At 38.9% G+C, this 21459-nt stretch overlaps 1 protein-coding gene across 6 annotated transcripts in view; it reads right to left on the minus strand.

The window, feature by feature from the left end:
- The window catches only part of LOC135166849 (neurogenic protein mastermind), a 73517-nt gene that overhangs the window by 6881 nt on the left and 45177 nt on the right, over window positions 1-21459 (minus strand). For 4 of the 6 annotated variants that reach the window (XM_064129516.1, XM_064129506.1, XM_064129542.1 and 1 more), the window contains 5 exons: window positions 19806-21419; window positions 3796-4146; window positions 2318-2495; window positions 1518-1862; window positions 649-900 (listed from right to left, as the gene is read on the minus strand). In XM_064129516.1, the coding sequence (XP_063985586.1) occupies window positions 649-900; window positions 1518-1862; window positions 2318-2495; window positions 3796-4146; window positions 19806-21419 (2740 nt within the window). The remainder of the gene's footprint in view (window positions 1-648; window positions 901-1517; window positions 1863-2317; window positions 2496-3795; window positions 4147-19805; window positions 21420-21459) is intronic. The other 2 variants (XM_064129525.1, XM_064129550.1) reach the window with 1 other exon arrangement.

The following is a 21459-nucleotide window of genomic DNA, read 5'->3' on the forward strand; positions in this document are numbered from 1 at the left end:
ATATCCATTGTTCAGTAATGATCGTGTGTGGAAACTTTGTCAGCCTAATTTTTCTAGATATGGAATCAATTTATGATAAAATATAGAACATAAATAAATTGGGTATAATGCAAGCAAATTGATTTTTTGGGTAGAAAATTGATTGTCTCTGAATTATTTAGAGAAAACACTCATCATTGTCAAAAATCAAGACTTTCTATTAATTCCACAATATCAAACTATTTTCTAGCGCTTCAATGTCGAAATTTAAACCTGCAAAGTTTAAATAAGTAATCATTCTAAAAATGTCTGGAAACTTGGGGTCAATTGAAGCTTAAACAGAAGCTCTGAGTTTCGATCGCAGAAACAGCAAAGTATTTCACTTGTGCAAGAATAGTAGAACTACTTGAAGATTGACATTTATTTTAAAAATAAAATTTATGTTCAATTGAATTTTTAAAAAATCTATGAAATATAAAACTCCAGAAATCCAACTTTACCAGGAATTCCGGAATCACACTCTATAAAGACGATTCCCATTGAATATTTTATTAGTTGTTGTTATCTAAAATTAACATATTCACTTTCTAACCTTGTACAGCAAATTCTCAACGCAATAGTGGATTATTTTGTCTTAAAAAAATATTTGAAGAAATTTCGTAAACATACCAGTTCCAGCAGTCGATACTGAACTAACAGACGAGGATTGGGACATTTGCATCTGCATAGACATCTGATTGTTGCTTTGTTGCATTGCCAGAGTTTGATGCTGATGCTGTTGAGTGAGTAATTGTTGCATCTGAGAATTGTTTCCCATACTGCCACCACCCATTCCACCGCTCTGTGATCGAATTAGCTGTTGGTGTTGCATCTGGGCTGCGTTCATTTGCATTCCACCCGTGTTACCCATACCAAAGCCACCTAAATAAATTCATTACGACAATGGTAATAAAAATTTCGGCAGACCAATAGATGTCAATCACTCATCACTCTTCAGTAGGACTATTCCCGTAGGAATTGAGTTATAGTATTTTTTATATTCCATAGAAAATAAAAGCCGAGCAGGAGACTAAAGACTACTTTATAGTTTTTATCTTTCTGGAAATAACGAATGAGATATTCTATGGGATATCACCAAATGTTTCATTGTTTATAATTATCTTGAGGAGCGTTGAGACAAGTTACATTAACTTATATTTAGCCACGATTTTTTGAGAAACCTTTCAAAATCCAGAAGCAATAGGAAATTTTCATAGAATCTTTTTTATGCCATTTTTCTCCTACCAAAAAATTATTATGGCAATTCTGTAACTTCGGGTCATTTTTTTTCTCTATTTATCAAAACACAAGGTTGACGATAAATAAACTTTCCAACTAAAAAATTCAATTTTCTAATTTTATCGATTACAAAGCAAAACAGTTGAGTATTGAATTTCTTATCTAATTATAAAATAATGCAATGAATTAATACAATGGTAAATTTGCGATATGATGCACAAACGAAATATTTTATAACGAAACTAATAGAATAAAATTACCTTGATGACTCTGTTGATTAAACTGCGGTCGTGGCTGCATCTGTGGCTGAAAGCCCTGCTGTTGCATCAGTAGGTGACGCCATTCCTGTTGTGCACCGCGACCAGCAATACTATTTCCAAGACCATCGGGTGGTCCAACGCTGACATTAGGCGGCCGTTGGTTGTTGGTCCTTGGATAACTTAGTCTCTGGTGCATTTGATGCATTCCACCTATCGCTGCCATACCCCCAGCACCACTTCCACCACCCGGTGCAGCACCACCACTCGTCATGTACATGTTTCCACCAGCAGCATGTAAAGCCTGCTGTTGCTGTTGCTGGGCCATTTGCGGCCTCATCATGGGGCCTATTGATAATTGGAAATTCAATTATGCAGATTAGTCGAAAATTGGTTGTTTATATCAGCTAAGGATTTTTTTCTTTCAATTTCTGATGTACAAATTATTCTGTCGAAAATTCTTTAAAAATCCGTCATTTAATTTGATAAATTCTCCAATTTCACGAAAATTTTATAACAATTTTTCTCCTGAATCTGATCCAATGTAAATCTCCTAAAAATTGCTATCACATTTTCCACAAAATTTCAAAAAATCCTACCACAACACCGTAATGTCGAAAAAAATTTTGTACAATGACATAAATGCACGCAACAATCTACCGATCAATTCGAAAAATGAATTCCGTGATAGCTCGTGCATAACAAAACTTTATCAGGCAAAAGTCTGAGTGAAATTGACTTATCTCGTTTTACCACTTCACAACTGGAATGTGGGGAAATTAACTGTTCAACTGGAAACTCACCAGACGGAGGCATTGGTTGCTGTGCTACCCTGCGAATAGGTCCAGCATTTTGAAATCTCGTTTGTTGACCCATTCCAATGCCAGCATGAATCATTTGCGCCTGTGCCGCTTTGTACTCTGGTGGTGGTGGTCTCACTCCCGTCATTCCTCCTGTCATGTGTTGCTGATGTTGCATCACCTTGAATAATAATTAAACAAAACCATACGCGTTAGAAAACAAATGTAACAATGAATTATAATAAAACACAATTTACGGAGAAAAGGTGAACTGAGGGCTATTGAACGAGGAGGGAGTGGTGGCATTGAACCGGCTGATATCGTTACTTCCTGCAGGAAGTTGACGCACCCGGTGCTCTCTCACTCACTCTCTCAATTTCACTTCTCCTCTGGATGTGAAAAGAAGCTTTCATTCATTGTATCAGCGACCACTTCCCCTTCGTACTCATGGCGTTAAGCGACCTCCTCTCTTTGGTAACAATCCCGCGTTTCTTTTCAGTTGAATGGAACAAAAGTTGCGAAGATAGAGGAGGGCACGGATACCTGTTGCGTATTGCGCGTATTTCCACTTTATTCTCCATTTTTTTTTAATACAGGAAGAAAATAATTGTCACAAAATTATCGAATTATCTGAGGCAGAAACTTTTTATGACTACTCAATAATTCCTAAGGTTTTCTCCTATTTTGGCTTTCGAAGAGGAGCTTTGTAGTTCGTCGATTTCTCGACTCTCTAATTGTGATTGTAAAGGATATTGGGGTCATGCCTGTTTATGCGTGCAAAAATCTGAATATTATTCGGTAAATTTTCATAAAAGTAACTAGCTGGTGATTTTACTGGGGCTTTTAATCCCCAAAAATTGAATGATGGTTTTTTGCCTACTAGCAATATTTGTTTAATTGTTCATCATCTCAACGTCTGAGAAAGTTGATATAGAATAGGAATAAATTCTATTAAATTTTCATAAAAACATATTGTTCAGTGCGGAACCAACTGGAAGTACTGGAGTATTTTTAAAAGTTGCAGCAAATGCAGGGTAAACCTCCTCGATCCTCAATAATTAATTCGCTTGTATTAACATATTTTTAGATGTGAATGAGATGTTGATCGACAGAGTAAGTCAATTAAGAGCAGAAAAAAATTACTGAAAAATCTGTTTCCAAATAAAAATAATTTGTCAAATTTTACACAGAATTGATTCATCTTATTTCACATCTCCACAAAATGAGATATTTTTTCCTCTGAATCGCTGAAATACTGGAATATTCAGGAGGTACGATGACCCCTGTCGATTCAAGCCTCAATTCCTTCATGTTCAAAACAAAATTCTCCCCCGCAATTAAAAAGAAGATAATTTTACCGCGATAAATAATTGCCTTGAAAATATTTATTCTCCAATATGTTGATTGAATCAGTTTGCAAATGGTAAAATTCCTCCACCCAGTGCATGCCCCTAATCATTATAATTACAGATATAACTCACATGCTGTTGCTGAGCCCGAAGCATTTGCTGTTGCTGCTGTTGCTGCAGTAACTTTGCGTGCTGATGCTGATCAACTTGTCCCGGTGGCACTTGCTGAGGATGACCCCGTCCAGTTGGTGCACCCGGAGCCCCCTGAGGTACACCCCCACCAGCTGCCCCTCGTTGTCTCAAACTCTGTTGTGTAAAATTAATCGTTTGCGATTGCGACACCGAGCAGTATGTGTCATTTTGGCCATTGGGTCCTGCTTGATTTTGATTCTGCTGTTGACTGAAGTACATTCCCTGCTGCGCTGCCACTGATACCCCTGGCTTCAGGTCACCAGTGAGCTGCATGTGTTGGCCAGCTGATACCTAATTGATAGAACACAAAATTAATAATTAGACTGGCTCGTTCGTCGCCCGATTCGCTCACTCCTATTGCGAGCGAATTGGAGTGGGTGTGACCCATTGCGGACTGCACCAATAATTCCCCGGCCAATGGCCTTGTCTTCATTCATTAGAATTAGATGAAGCTGAAACCAGCAGAATATTCGCCAGCGTTCACAGGGATTCACCCGAATTTTCAATTGAATGAAAATGCGGAAAATCATAAATATTAATGTTTTTCAAGTACGAAATAGTTTATCCATGACGTAAAAATGTTTGTACACTCGAAGAGAAATGGTCGATTAAAATTACGGAACTCTCAGTCCGCTCACCGATTACGAAATCGAAAAATTTCAATGGCAGTAACGATACACATTACGCCCGTGATAATTACGAAATGCTTTGGAAAAATGTTGTGACTTAGGTAAAAATTAGGTGACCAGTATATATCCAGTACATATACAGTATACATACAACAAAATTACAGCCTGCACGACAAACCATTTTTTGAAATATCATATCAATCATAAAGTGGACCCAAAATTTCAGCCTAAATTTTGTTAACAGCCTACGATATCAATTCGATAATTTACAGCGATGAATCAGCAACGTGGCCTACGGTATTCGATTGTGATATCGTCATTTATTTACATAATCTTTCATGGAGTTCTTCCTATTGATTTTGCAACCGAAAACCTAATGATACCGTTTATTCATCAAGCTATCGTGCAAAACTTTCAATCTAGCATTTCTGGTAAATGACGCGAAATATCAAACGGTCAAACGACAACCAGTGCTAACGTAAATTCTTGGCATTTTCATCGTTGCCATACCAATTCGATATCCGCACTGGTGAAGGCAGGCCATTGTAACAGTAGAGTGCTACTCGGGAATTTCAGCGTTATTAACATAAATACGTAGAGAGGTAATCCACCGGGCGAATAGCGGGCACGTCTACCCGTTTGCACGTCAAGTCCCTCGTGATTATATTGTGGCTAATATTCACGATGCTGCAATCGTTAATCACAACGGTTTTACAACAGTGGCAGTGTACACTTACGTGATGAACGAGAAAAAAAAAATGATATCATTCTTTCGCGAAACAAAGCAAACAGATTGAAACAAAAAACTTTCATTTCTATTAATAAAGGGGGGATTGCAAAATTGTGATTGCGAGTGAAAAAAAAAAGAATTGGGGTTTTGTGTGATATTTTTTATCGTCGCGAGTAAAAATGGAAGGAAATTCTTTTTTGTTATTTTTTTTCCGATGTTTAGAGGAGTCGAGAATCGGGAGAAATACGATGCGAACGTTGCGACTGGATTTTCAATAGAAATCCTTCAATATTTAAGGTGTTCACGAATTTATCAGCTCTGGTGGGTAATTGATAACAAGTGGTATTTATTTGTCTGGAGAGAAGTAATGCATTTTGAATATTGTAAAAGAATGAAATATTTCTATTATCGAGGCATCAATATTCACCTCAGTTCATGAAAATGAACGGTGGGGTCATAAATTCACTGCTGACATGAGAAAACCTGAAATTTAAAGGCTTGTCTCAAGTTTCAAGGATCTTTGATTGAGAATTTTTAACAGTGAAGTTTTATTCGAAATGAAAACGTAAGACTGGCAGAAACTTTTCCATTGAATTTTCAATAGAAATCATTGAGTATTTGGAGTGTTTGCGATTTCAAGGATTCTAGTGGAAAATGTAAATCCAGTAGTGTTTGTCGTGAAAAAAATTGCAGCTCATTCTTAATCTTATGAAAGGAGATATTTCAATCGTCGAGATAACAATCTCCAGTTTATTTGATAAAATGAGGTCATAAATTCACCGTTGACATAACAATGATCAAGTTGTAGACAGAGTTACAACTTTCCATGGAAGATTCAAATAAAATACGGTCCAGTTGTTAAAAAAAATAGTAATCAACTCAATAGTATCACTCAACTGGAGTTAAGACCCTAGAATTTTCGTCGTTTTACCTCTTCCCTACTGAACTAATTTCAATAGTTCAATACAACTGACGGTCTGAGCCAATGAACCACCGGTTCCATCTGCCCAAAAATATTCCGACAAATCTGCCGGCCGATTCTCAAAATTTCATCCCATCAAATGGAGCCCCATGTCGGTGTACTATGCCGAGGTAAAGGAGATAGAAGTCGGCCCCCAAGTAGTTAAAGACCCGAAGAGTGCAGCCAGGCAAGTAGAGTCTCGCGCGAGACTCTGCGGCCGCTGACCTCTCACCACCTCCACCCAACCCCCCTCAGATACAGCATGTATATCGAAGTGGAAGCAAGTGTCCGACGACCTAACTCACCAACTAACGTTTCAAATCTCCTGCTCATCCTTTCCCCACTCAGTCTCTGATTTCCCGAGGATACGAAATCCCTCACCAACTGAATAAAGCCAAATTGGTTAATTAAATTCTTCAAAAATTGAGGTAAAATGAACACTGGAGACTGACGATTAAGCATAACTGGAGTTGTAAATCCATCTAATCCCTAAAAATGAGTAATCTTGGTGAGGGAAAAGGGAGGAGTGGCAAAACAACGGTGCAGTCATGGCTGGCCTTATACTCATTTTCAGTGCACTGTACATTACATTCAGCGGCAAAGAGCCCGTGAAACCTCATGACGATATGACAGGCACACCGAGCGAGAAAGGAAGGACACGGTATATAGAGATTGCATAGCCACCGCCCGCCTTCGTCGGCATAAAACCTACACAAGTGCATTACAACGAAGGTGGAGTTATATTGACTTGTGTATGTGTCCCTCCTCTGGCATTCACAAGCTTGAAATTCTTCCACCAGTGGGTATTCAGTTTAAATCCACAGAATCCCTCAGACTCGAATGAGAAAAAATTCGACATTCAATTATTATGGGATGAAAATTATGGAATACAGGACTCGGGGGAAAATAGTGGATCTTATCATTAGATTTTTCAATTAAAAATTCGACAACAATCGCAGTAATGCGTGAATGCTAATTTTATTTTTTAAAATATTAGGTTTTGGGGAAATCTTCTGGCGTCTCACTGCAAAAATTAATACGGTAAGTAAAAACAAATCGAAGCTTTCAATGAGTTGATAATTGAGGCCTTTTCTCATGGGAAATTCCGACATTGACTTCTCATTAGGATAGGCAAGTTATGGGATACTAGAGTCTGGGAAAAATAATCTATCTCATGGGTTACAACGTTTCGATTCATATTTCATCAGCAATGGCAACAATTCAAGAACGTAATCGTGAATTGGTAAATATTTCACCATCAAAGTTTACAAAAAAATTATCAGATCTTTCTGGAAAAAATCTTGTTTTGTCACCGTAGAAATTAATTTCTCTACTATCACCAAGAAATAGTGAAATCAAACTGTACATGACAATCTAAAATTTTGTGTAAATAAATATCTTGTCGTTCGTTACTGTAAAAATCAATTAGCCAGTGTTATACAGCAAATTCATGATAGAAAAATGTTAAGGAAAACAGGAATTAATGGCTCGATACTCGGGATTTTTCTCATCATCGCTATTTCTAGAAAACACTAGGTATTATGGAACGAAAATCTTTGACATTGGGGGTATTAATGGACGAATGTGTGCCGTATATGTTCGCCAAACGTCGATGCATATACAGGAAAATTCAAATGGAAAATAGGGGAAAGGATAAAGGGGGTGGCAAGCAAGAGGGGGAGGGGGGGGAGCGGGCAAAGAGTGGCTGCTCGCTGTGGCTCCCCGATATCGATTTCCGATAGTGGCATTTAGTGCTCTGTATATTCTGTCTGCTTCCATACGTGTCTGATACGCGAGCGTATACTATCCAGTGTGATAGGCGAAGCGGAGAATAGGGCACACTGCAAATTGCATCCTAAAAGCAACGCTTTGGGGGCAAGGTGTCGGAGGAAGATGATTTTCGGGGGATGAAAATGGGTGAATCTGGGTGAAACAATTGACGACTGAGTACGTGGAGATTATTCGGATATGATTTAAAACGTTTTAGATGATATAACTATAAGATGTGCTCTACTTGGTCCCTCCGTCGCATTAATTTGTTTATTTGGCACGCGTTTAGAGCCTGGAAATTCGCCTAAATTTTACAGATAAATTAGAGTCGTTAGACAACCGTTCATCTGACATTAGGACAAATTTTCTGATTCTCAGACCATTCCGGCGTTTGGTCGATTTTTAATGAATATCTTGAGATGGAGGAGGAATCGGAAAATTCTTGGCAAAGCCTTCTGTGTCGTCCTTGATTCCGTCTACAAAAAAGTCATTGCGAAAATTTCATTATCTCCTTAAATTCGCGGATCATCCTCCAAAACTTAGCTAGGGATTAAATCGACTTAAACCGTTTTGCCGCTTCGCTGGTGAATTCATCTTTCATTCACAGACACTCGAAATATTGTGCATCAATAAATAATTAGTTGTTAAAAGGCGAAGATTTTCATCCCTTTGACATCGCTAATGACGAAACAGACGGTCGAGTGCTGGACCAATCGGAAAATGACTTGAGTCGAGGTAACCTAATTTTGAGGTGCGCCTCGGTCAATGGAGGACGCTAAATCCCCACTCTTTTCACACCCGACCAATGAGGCGTTACCTGACCGTCTTGTGATGTCATTCTACAATAAGACGCCTAAGGAAGTTGTGCGCCATAATTTCCCGATCGTCGACGCATAATGATTAGTGACAACGCTCATCAAATAAATATTTCTGTGAAAACTGTTCCCATTACGTCTCTAAGGATTTCCAAAATCATTAAATCCCACCGTCAAGTGGAAATAATTACCGCACCATAGAGCTACACCCCTCGAAATGAGGGCAATCTGGATATTTTGCCAGAACGAAGGGATGAGAACTCGGTGGCGGAAATTCCCGAATGTTCGCAGATGTAATTTTCCAGGAGAGTTTTCCGATGTACTCGCAGCCGGTAATTTGCCAAAACAATGGCTGCGAACGTCCAGTAAACTTCTCATTAATCAAATACTGCCTGCCCTCTTGCCAACACTTCCATCCCCCTCTGCTCTATTAATTACCACACCGCACTGATGGCATCCCATCTTTTGTATGCATCCACCCACCCTTAAGGTTTCAGTGCATTCACGAGAATTTTCCAATGTCGAGATTGGGTATTTTTAGAATCTCTGATGAAAAACGTCTAGTTCCAGATTTCCGGATAGCATTTCAAAAAAATTGAAGACCCAGGAAAAAGTCAAAAAAAAAAAAAAACCGGAAAATCTGTGAGAACTACGCCCATAAAAGCCGCACCTACATACAGATATATAACACACGAGAAGTGCAGTGAAGTAGCGGCGATTATGAATGCCGGACCATCGACCCGAGTCTCTTTCGCTCCAGGCCTCTGGCACGAAAGACCAATGTGCAAACTTGCCCCAGTTACGAAAGACGCTCTCCTCCCTTTTCTCCCATAGCTGATGTGTGGCAGTAGTGGTGGTTGTACATTCGCGTTTTGTGTTGAATTTAGCTGAGAAAATTTTCCACCTTCATCTTTCGTTGACATCTGAATCATTGATATATTCTTTCGTGTGGGTGGAACCATGTGGAGAATGAAGATGAAGATACTACGATACTGAGAAATTAACTTAGACGTCGGAAATTTTGAAACGAAGAAAAAACCCCCTACAGTTGCGATGGATCCCTCAAAATCATTGATCTTGTCACCCAAACAAAACTAACCATTTTTTATCACATATAATACCACAAGTGGTTCAAAATTATCGAATATTTCCCGATAGATTCGTTGCAAACAAATGAAGGAGTCAAGTTTTTCAGGCTAAAAAATCACGAGTGCGAAGCACGAGTGATTTTTCCTGAAAAACTTGACGACTTCATTTGTATGCAGGGAACCTAGAGGGAAATATTCTATAATTTTGAAGCTCGAGTGGTATTCAGGGGATTATTTTTCCTATCCAAATTTCGGCCAAGAGAATTGTGCCATGACATGAAAAGAGGTTTATTTGGTTAAGTGTCGTTTGTTTACCAAAATATTCAAAAAATTATCGCTGATATTCGAGGTAGGCTATACAAAATATCAACAAATGGTGCAATTCTATTGGCTGAAATTTGGGTGGGAAAAATAATCAGTAAAATTCGATCTGTCAATTGAAACTGCCCCTGAGGATCAGTGACATTAATCCAAAAACCAGTGCTCATGTTGCTGACAATTAATAATGAAATTTCATCATCCCGAGTCTTTAATAATTGACACTGAATGTCTAGGAATCAGTAAAACATCTCCATAATCAAACCCCTATTCCAGGTTGAAGATAATCTACATTTGTTGTTCGATAAGTGATAAATCATTTCACATTCACATTTCATTTATTTCCTTGATCTAAAATCCTCTCTTAAAATCCCTTATAATTTACCAGTATAAGTGATAAATCTATTCAGCAAGTAGGACAACAACATCGTCAGAATTTTGAATCCCCAAGTTCATCAACTTGTACATAGAATCAATCGTATACCCGAGTATGTAATGAAAATCCTGCCATTCCAATTAGTAAAAGGCATCTTCCCCGTTGGATACCGGGTGAACGACTAGACACTAACGATATACGGGTTTGTGCATCGAGAAATCGATCGGCCAGGTTACTGCCCAGGACTCCGGGTGTTGGATGCCTCCAAGTTTATATGCATCAGGAGCTGTGCACCCTCACCTCCTCCACCTCCCCTGGGCCGTAGTTTGATGCAATCGAATTCGGAATTCCAAACGGAATATTGAAGAGAGTCAGGCTCAAAGTTATCCTGGAATTTTCCAGGGGTACGAGACCCAAGTGTGTTACAACGAAACGAGAGGATGAATTCTCCCCAGTTTGACTGCAGCAAAGTTCCCCCAGCCCCCTCCCCCCTGATATGTTCTTCCCCATTTTCTCTGGTTGGCGAGTCCACCGGGGACCGGGAGTTGAATATCGGACTGGTGGAAACTGCAAGAGATGCATCCCAGTGTAACACGATCTAATCTTATGCTCATTCCATCCAGCAGTATTTCTTTTTTTTTCTTTCTCATCCTCTTTCGTGAAATACGAATGACGAACGTAATACGAAACTGTCGTTTGCTCTCTCGACGCGAAGTATGATTCGAGAAAATAGGTTCTGATGCGACTGAACACAACGTGACGGATTAACATACAAGGGAGATTACGTCATACTTGGACGGATATCAGGCCAAGGCGGGAAGGGGAGGAAAAATGAGCATATCATCCAGAGCATCTCGATACGAGTCACGCCTTAGTTTGACTTTATGGAGAATCTATGGAGATGTGTGGTATAAATATTTCTCAAATTTTCTACTGAACCTTACGATAAGTTTGCGAAATTTCGGATAAATTATATGTGAGTTTATCCTGAATTTTAGTAAAGGCATTTTACAAATTGAAAAATCCCTCAGATGGAAAGAAATGTTGGATTAAATCTACACCTGTAGAGGGCGAAACTTGGGGGAAATGACAATCAACGAGTTTTTAAGTCAAGTTTTGTTGGAAAAATTAGATTTAGGAGACTAATTTTTGCGATAAAACTAATCTTCATCCCCCGATTCACCCCCTGCAGATCTAATTTTTATCTAAAATTTCTTTTCGTGTACGAAATGGACAACTGAATTTTTTTTTGAACTTTCTATCAATGTCTTTTCTATAGATCTTTTTTTTGTTTATAGACCTGTTAAAAACTGTTGAAAAATTTCGAATTTTCCTGAAATCACCAATAAAATCAAGCACTTAATGATTATTTTGTCTTTAAACTAAATTCAATGCCACATCACCGGAAGTACTGGTCTCCTGTCCATGAAGTGTCAATTATTATTTAACTGAATATTGTACTTTTTTCTTAGAGTTGATAAAAATCCCCGCAAGGTCAGTCCTAGCAAGGCCACTCCATGCGATTATTGACATCAAAGGGGAATTTTCCAACAAGTGACTCCTTTCAATGCTCTAAAAATTAACTTGAAGATACTTTCTATGTGATTTTCATAACTGAAAAAATTCAAACTGCCATCGACGCGTTAATAATCCTCTCAAAAGATGAAATTGAATTCTCTTCAATTCCAATTACGAACGATATCCAAATTTTGCACCGGCCACACGTCAATTGAATCACATAAAAAAAAATTACATTCCACAAAAAATGATCATCTTTTTAAACATTGATTGTTTACAAATAAACAACTGCAGCTGTTGAAATTTTCGAAACGTTATTTTCTGAATCATGAAATCAATTCTCGGTAAAATCCTGAATAAGACTAAGTATGTTGGGACTACGATCACATTCCAGAAATTTGGACTCCTACCAAAGGTACCAGTGCTAGTTTGACCCTAAAATCATCAAATCATCGCATCCAAGAAAAAACATCCAAACTATTCCTGTGTCCTTGAATCCTAAACCAGTTCCAAATCAGCGAAATTGAGATTATCAGAATGGAAGATAGTGACGTGACTGGCACTACAAGAAATTGTCAAAAAAAAAAAAAATAGGGCCCAGTCAGTGTTAATTTTACCACTTCCGGTGACCTGGAAAAAAACTCAAGACAACATGGGCTTTCGAGACTATCTTATCAAACATGAGTGAGGTTTTGTACGAGTCATCGGGGAATTCTCATGGTGAAGTATATTAGTGAAACAGTTTCTCAGTTATCCTCTATGAACTAAAATACATCAGAAATTTTTGAATAAAAAAAATTTGAAATGAAACTGCGACAGTGTATATGGACACACAGTCACAACCCCAAGGCAAAACGATATGTAATGTTGTAAATGTGCTACGTTTTGTGAGTGACTAGCAGTTCCAAGAATCCTTGGGTGTTAGCATTACTCCTCTTCGCTTGGCTCTTCGACGTTTATAAGCACGAGTGAAAAATAACCAGACGCTGTGGGATGAGAGAGTGTGAGATTTCTGTCTCTCGGTCGATTAACTTTTTGGCAAAGGAGTGATGAAAAAAAAAATCTATACAGGGAAGAAATAGGGGGCTTTGTAAAAAATACTCGAGTCCAGAGGATTCGACGTCTTCATGATGATACACAGCAGATGGCTTTTGCAATGCACATATCATTCGTCCCTGAGTATTTTCGAATACCCCCAGCGTGTTTATCTGGCCTGAATCAAGTATATAGTTGTGTTATGAGTTCCAGAAGGCAAAATCCCACTCAATAACTTCTGCGAAATGAGTCGCAAGTTATTAGGGTTCGAGTAACTTTGCATTAAGTTGTCTCGTATGTGCTCGGTTTAACGGGTTATTTTGTTTACGAAGATGTTTGGAAATTTCATTGGTTAAATTGAGTAAAAATGCAGTTATTGTTGGGACCGGAAGTGCGTTCAAGAATAGCGTTTGGTGGTTATTTTTTCTCCGGTAATTATTGCACACGAATCGCTTGAGAGCGTGCAAGTAGATCCGTACCGTTTTAGACAGACCACATTACGCGTTCCACCATTTTCTGTTATCAATGGCCTGAGCATTTGACACATAACCAGTATTTTTGTGTTATAATTCTGAACTAACGGTTTTGATTGCAATTTTCGAATGACTTCATGAGTTTTTGCTCTTTTTTCAGATTGACAAGAGGCTTTCTAGCCATTTAATATCGAAATTCACATTCAGACCTCGAAAGTTTAAATAAATGCAGCCATTAGAAAATGTTCCGGACCCTAGGATCAAATGGGATTTAAATGAAAGCTCTGATGTGCGAGTGGAAAAGGATTTGGCTGGAGGAATAACGGTCCTTGAGGGGAGGCTATTGTGAATTTTCAGTCAGTTGGAGTGCGATTTCTCCCGATTGTGATATCTCATAATGACGATGAATAAACCTTCGATTCATTAAAACTGTCATTGGGTCTCGATACAACACCTGAACGACATAATTGCGCATGAATACATAAGAAAAGAAAAGGGGAAAAAAACATATGTAAGTGTGAGAGCTGAGTGTCGCGCACCGATGTCACGGTCGAGCTAAAATTAACTTCTCGCAGGATTGCCATACGATGCTGAGGTACAGAAAGAGAGAGAGAGAGAGAGAGCGGGGGAATTTTGCATGCATCGAGACACACCAGAGCGATGTCTGAACAATCGAAAGACGTCATGTTGTATTGAGCACTTGGAAAAAAAAACGATGGAACAATGCTGTACGGGGGAGGTGAGTGGGATAAAAAAAATGGATGAGAAGAATTTTCGGGTTGGACTGTACGCAGGCGAATGTCGGGGCGATGTAGGTTACAAAGAGAGGGACATGGGTATTGATTTCAGCGCGGTATGCACAGGCATTGTGGAATGTGCCTTATACATTATGCTCAGACGCACGTGCACAACGACACAACGCACTCAGTCAGGCCTTCATCAGCTGTATATACAGATCTATTGAGCGACACATTTGCCTCAAAGTGTAAGCAATGTGAATATAATAGACGTCGAGCAAGGTGTCGCATTGCGATTTGTATTACTTTGTTTTTGTCTTTTAAACTGGGGTGAAACTCACTGGTGAATTCTTCGTGCATTAAATTGCTGGAGGACGGGAACAAGAGGGGATGCAATTGCATTTTTTTTTCTCCGGAGGCTTATTTGCATTTGCTCATTTGAGCTTGAGAGAAGTCTTCAATTGGGAAATCGTGGATAGTTATTGAGGAGTTCTACCGAGCTTCGGCTTCATTCAATTGTGAAGTTTTTGATGGAGAGAAAGATAATGGAAACATTCGGAGAAAATTTTATGGATGTTATTCGGAATTCCAAATGATTGTATTGGTTTTTTTGGAGTGGGAGCTGAATTTATGGACTTTTGATGAAATTTTTACAATCAATGGAGAGATGGTTTTTCAAAAATTAGGGGGGGAGAGTTTGAGCCTTTTAGGAGGTTTTGGTTGTGAAGAATTGAATGGTTTTGTCGAAATTTAATTGCTTGAAAGTATGGAGAACGAAAAAAATTGCTGCAAACCACAAGTACATCGAGGAGAAATTTAAAATTGCGCCTAAATTTCAAATTACAAGCCAATCAATTTCCTATGTTCCTATGTTCATAATACCGAATTAAATGTAATTAAATCTCTTCTTCTTCTGTCTATATTTCTGCACGAGCTCAAACACGAGCCAATGTAAAATTATCTCTACAAATAATATGTAAGAATGTACTAATAGGGGTCAAAGGGAAGAGGAATCAAAATGTAAAAACCCGAAAGGGCATACATATGGTCAATAAATAATCATAAAGTGGTTAATATTTGAAACCAAAAAATGTAGATAAAATGTCACACAACGATAGTATAAATAACCCAACGTTCGGGATGAAAATCGTAATTCCTCCGGAATTCTTCACCAACAGTTGCATAATTCTGTCATTCGTACTTGGTGATTGGGTTATGAAGCTGACGATACACAATTATTTCGAAAAAGCTTCACGGGTCACGTTGCACAGTGGATCAGCCGCAAAAGCGAACACGGTGTTATCTCCCACCCCATTCGGTGTATCGAATCACGTTTGCTCATGTGGACTGTACGTGAAAATTGAGAGACCGGGTGCTTTTTGATAAATCACAATTGTTGGTAACATTTGCTGGGCATACGTAAGCTCAACGCATGCCATCATCATTCCGCATACAGTCCGTCATCGGAAATCGGATCATAAACAGTGTTTCACTGAGAGAATGAGCAATCTAGAGTCTCACCATTAATTCAACAATTTGGAGAATTTTGTAGAAAATACCGGCTATATTTTTTCCCTATTCTTCGCCCTGGAAACTTCTTTGGACATTGTCATTGTCATTGAGATGAGGGAGGGCATAAAATTATCATTGTTACGATGCCCGGTGAGGGGAAGGGAGGGGAGTAAAGCTTTTGCCTCATTCTTGGTTAGAAGGTAACAAGGGATATTTGAATATTTTGTCAATTAAGCGCACTGTTTTACATAGGTGACACTGTGGGGTTACGAACTGGCTGTAGGTACACAGGATGAGTCCCCTCGGACACGGCTACAAAGTCAATCTCTTCGGCCGTGAGATAGCATCGATTTTAGTGGCACCAGCATAATATTCCTACCATGAGATTTTTCGTATCATGAATGTCACATGTGTCTCTTTTAAATTCATTCTCGGCCGGAAACGGGATCACGAATATAGTCGAGAGTTATTCAACTTGATGTGAGAAGTTTAAAATGATAAGAAAAATCTGTCGAATTAATACTATGATCCTTGGTCAATTAATAAAATTATGGTAACTGCGAAGACGCTGACAGACATATTGCACGTTGAATTCGAAGAAGAGAGTAAAAAAGAGTGAAAAATATCTCGAAAAACAGATAAAAATTACAATACGAATTTTTTCATTCCAATGAAGACATAGAAACGTCAATTGTTGGAAGGTCCAACTTCCCATAATTTGACAAAACACCACAAGTGATTGCACAGCGATTTATGTATTCAATTCTACTCCGCATCGCGTATCGATACCGACGTGGTACCGTCTACTTCTTGAATTGTTAATCGTTCGTCGATTGACATCAACGTTGATAATTTGAAGATTTTTTTTTATGTATAAGGCAGTGATTACTGCACATGTGCATCAATTGGAAATCACATGGGACATTCATGCCAAAAGTGCGTCATTAATAAAAATAGAAGGAAAGGGAAAATAAAAATGTAACCCTTGAACCGAATCAGAGTCCACGCAGGCGGCCAGTGGCTCGACGACATCAACTTCCGGTTGGTGGGGTGTTGCGGTGTTGCGACGGGTGTCTTATTAGCATAAAATCGTAAATACAGAGAGTCTGTCCGTTAGTTCGTCGTGTAATCAGAACATTTGCATCCGAGACGGAACGCGGTATACGACTCGCCCTCCATTAAATATCACCGTAAAATTCAGGGAACAAATGGAGAAAAATAAACTATTCTATCCGGAAGTTTTGAAATTGCCTCATTTGAAAATTCTGTTAACTGAATGAGATTGGAAGTTCAGTAATATCAGGAGGGCAAAGATTCGATCGATTCGATTAAAATATTCGGAGTGGATTCCCAGGAGATTATTTTAAAATACAACTGCATTCAAAGATATAAATTCACGTGTGGTGATTTTGTTGTAGATAATGAAGGAAATGATAATAGAAGTTATATGATATGATAACTTATGTGAAAATAATTCTTTGTTGGCAAGAAATAAAAAATCAAAATTTAATGAAAAAATTAGTTGAAAATTCCTTCGAGAAAAATTATTGGGCGACAATTAGTGTAATTGAGAGAAAAACGGTGGTTTTAATTTTCAATTAATGGGAAATCCAGTGCAACGGAAAAATTCATGATTATCTGCAGACTCAGGACATTCCTGGAATTTACAATTTATTTTTTAGTTTTAAAATAATATTTATCATTCTTCTTCCCGTTAGATGAATTTAAAGTCACTATCAAATTGTGAATTTGTTCTAGTTGTATCTATTTCGTTCCGGCAATTGTACTAGTACTTCTTTAGCTGTTTATTCTTCATAGATAGATAACGGCATTTGCCGTCCAACTTATTTTGTTTAAAGAGATGTTTGTAAATTTCATTGGTTAAATTGAGTGAAAATGTAGTTATTGTTGGGAACGGAAGTATGTTCGAGAACAGGGCTTGGTGGGTTTCTTTTCTCCAATAATTATTGCACATGCATCGCTTGAGAGCGTCCAAGTAGATGCTTACAGTATTAGTCAGACCACACTACGGGTTCGACCATTTTCTGTTATCAACTTTGTCAGTTCAACTGCGTGAGCATTTGACATAAAATTAGTATTTTTCATATTATAATTCAAATCGATTATTAAATTGTTTGCAGAAAATGCATAATTTGGAACTATTGCAATTTTCTGATAAGTTCATCAGTCTTTTTTCAAAGGAATATTCACATTCGGAACTCCAAAGTTTAGGGTTATTATAGGTATCATAGATGTTTCAATGACTTCCCGAATTTTTAAATTTATTGTGAAAATTGAAAGCTGAATCCCCCTGAATTGCTTGATCCTTTGAAGTATTAAACAAATTTCAACATGTTTTTATTGATCTTTCAGATGTAATTCTCTACTCGTGAAGTTATTTCACTAAATCAGTAGAAAGCTAGCCGAGTTTCTCAACCATTTCTGATAGTTTTTCATAATCTCCAAAATCTAATCCGATTCCTAGAAGGTGACTCAGTTAAACCCACGAAACCATTATTTTTGTTTGTTAAGAGGATCATGAACACTAAACTGAAGATATTACATATCGGTTAAAATTGTCAAACGATGTTTCTGATTTTCTCTCGAAGTCTATTCTCAGATAAGAATGAAGTGCAAATCATTGTAAAATTTTGATTGATTGCGAACTCTGTTTCAAAGTCAGCCTCAACCTGAAATTCTGGTATTTCCTTTCGGTTTTTTAACGAAAATCTTTTTGACGAATAAGATAGCACTAACTCCGGAGGGAAATCCCGTGGATCCTCCGGAGTAAATTAACAATAAAAAATTATAATCTTCAAAATCGACAAACTCCCACTGCGCAAACAGAAAATTAGGAGAATCCGAATTGATGAAGTTACATAAACACGAAAAGGAAAGATTATTTTGAATAGTACTGATACGGGTTTTCGCATATAGGCGGTTAAATCAAGCAGACGTTTGCCTTGATAGTGAACCGGAGGGAAAGGGGGGTCGACGCGACGTCGGGTGCGCATCAGGACGCTGTGACGACAGTCAATGTATACACCAGTTGTACATTCACACAGTAAGCGAGAAAGAGTGAACAAGTGTGTGTGGTGATGAGGGGGAGGATGAGGAGGGTGGTAGGAAGGGGCTAGAATATTGCAAACAGTGAGGGGAAAAGTTAGAGAAGAGATGAGGTAGGAGTGGGGAAACAACTTGTTGCGCACGGGTGGTGCGCCACTGGCGTTCGCCCCCGCGAGACGCGATTCTGACCGTCCATTCGACGACAAAAATAGCCGAGTCGTCGCGACGCAACAGATATCACTCTTTTGTTTCACTAAGGACTCACGAACCAATTTCAAACCAATTTTCCAAATGTCAATTTTTTTTTTTCCATCAAGCCAAATGTATTAAACCAATTACATTGAAGGCTAATCGGGTTGATGTTATGTGATGACGGGAGGAGGAGTAATTAAATAAAGTCATTTTTAACGATCGGGGGCTTACGGAGAAATTTAAGCCTTCACCAATTGACAGTGTAATGTTGCCCGATGGAATTAAATAATTGAGACAATTTGCCAGGAAAATAGTCAGGGACTTGGAATAACCAGATTGATTCAGAAATCTTCGGATTTATGTAATTACTGTACAGGATTGAGAGGTCAATTTTATATGCTCATCAGTACATTGGAAAAATGAATGATTTATAGGAAAGAAAAAATTAATGATGAAAGGGAATGCGATAGAAATTGCAGAATATTATTTGTCGGTGACTAGCTCTACGAGACTGATTAACTAATCAATAATTAATTGCAATTACTTTTCAAGTTTGGCATCAGTAATGGGATAATAATGTCCTGACGGTTGCATCTTGTGATTGAGACTTTCATATTTCCTGGGATTGTAACTTTGTTGCGTGGAGATAATTAATTATTTCATTACTCCAACATGATCAAATTCAATTCAAAGTATTCGAAACCCTGCCCATAATAAATAATAAACTTACCTGAATCTGATGACCGGGATTCGAGATGTGAAGCTGCTGTGCCTGATTGATCTGCAAAGTGGATGTGCCAGGTCCAGAGGGTGGTCTAGGAGGTGTTGAGCTCGTGAAGGGTCCCTGAGCCGAGCCAGGCTGATTAGGTCCACCACCCTGTCCCCCTCTAGGTGGTAATGGATAGCCAGGACTCCCATGATTAGGCATAGATCCTGGACTACCGTAAGGCGAGTACTGTTGCTTGTATCCACCAGTTGGTCCAAGCATATTCGGTTTTCCACCAGCTTGCTGAGGCCTCTTCATATCCAAATTGAATTGATTTTGTGCAGCAAACATATCACTAGCAGTCTGACTCGAAAAACTGGGATTACTATTGCTCTTGTGATAAGACGGAGCATTTTGAGCATTTTGATTCTGATTATTTGGTCCATTATTCCCAGGACTACCAAGATAAGCCTCAGCATTACCCCCAAACTGTGGAAATTCAGCGTAAGGTGATCTTGATGCTGGACCCCTTGCGGCAGCCGCTGCTGAATTGTAATTACCAAGTACAAGTTGATTCTTGTGCTGATGTTGTTCAGCCATTTGCTTCAAAGTCTGGGCCGCAGGACTCATCTCAGACTTGAAATCAAGCCCTGAATATGGCAGACGTGCCGGTGAATACTGCGATCCACCCAGACCCGGACTCGAGTTTGATCTGATAATTCCATTATTTGTACCATTACTCGTAGCACTATTACCATGTTGATGGCTATCCTTGTCATCCTCTATCTTAATCTGTCCATTATTAATCGTACCTGATGTGTTACTACCAACAACACTCCCTGTATTAGCATTGCCACTGGAGCCTAGTAAATCACCACTCTTGTCATCAAAGTCAAAGTCTTTCATAAAATCTGGATTAATATCTGATATCTCAGAAATGAGATCTTTGAATGCGTCTGATGGAAATATCTCATCACCAGTGTCATCACCGATAAAGTCAGAAAAACCAGGAAAACCAACGCCATTAGCAGCAGCATCTTTTTCAACTGCTGCAGCGCATTGCTCGAGATCAACAAAATCATTGTCCGGCTCTTGTTTACACTCCACTAAATTACCAATATCAACACAACCTATACCACCACCACTTCCACCACCACCACCTCCACCAGGTCCATTATTCTGGCTCCTCGATGACGTCGTTGTATTGTCCATTCCCGGTTTTGGTGATGACGACGAATTCACAAGGTCACTCTTCACCGACGCATTTGTCAAGGCTTTGACAGTGACGTTTGTGGAGATTTGCTGGGCTTGCGAATTAGCTGCTGACGTTGTGAATTCCAACTGTTGTACAATCTCAACTTGAAATTTGGTGAGACCCTCGTTATTACCATTACCAGAGCCAGATCCACCCCCATTGCTACCATTTCCACCACCTTGGGGACCAGCCTGAGATGTTCCATTACCAGTTTGATGTTGGCTATGTCCATGATGGGGACCACCCGGCCCGGATTGGGCCTGTTGGTGCTGATGCTGGCCCTGTGTACATTGAACTTTGACCGGGGGCTCACCAAAGCCATCATTGCCACCACCACCCGCGGGCTCCAAATCCTCCGCTGTTCTCTTCAGGAATTTTTGCTGCTGAAACAAACAATTTTCCACTATTAATTCTCATTCATAT

This window comes from Diachasmimorpha longicaudata, chromosome 1 (assembly GCF_034640455.1).
Source record: "Diachasmimorpha longicaudata isolate KC_UGA_2023 chromosome 1, iyDiaLong2, whole genome shotgun sequence".
Lineage (NCBI taxonomy): Eukaryota > Metazoa > Arthropoda > Insecta > Hymenoptera > Braconidae > Diachasmimorpha > Diachasmimorpha longicaudata.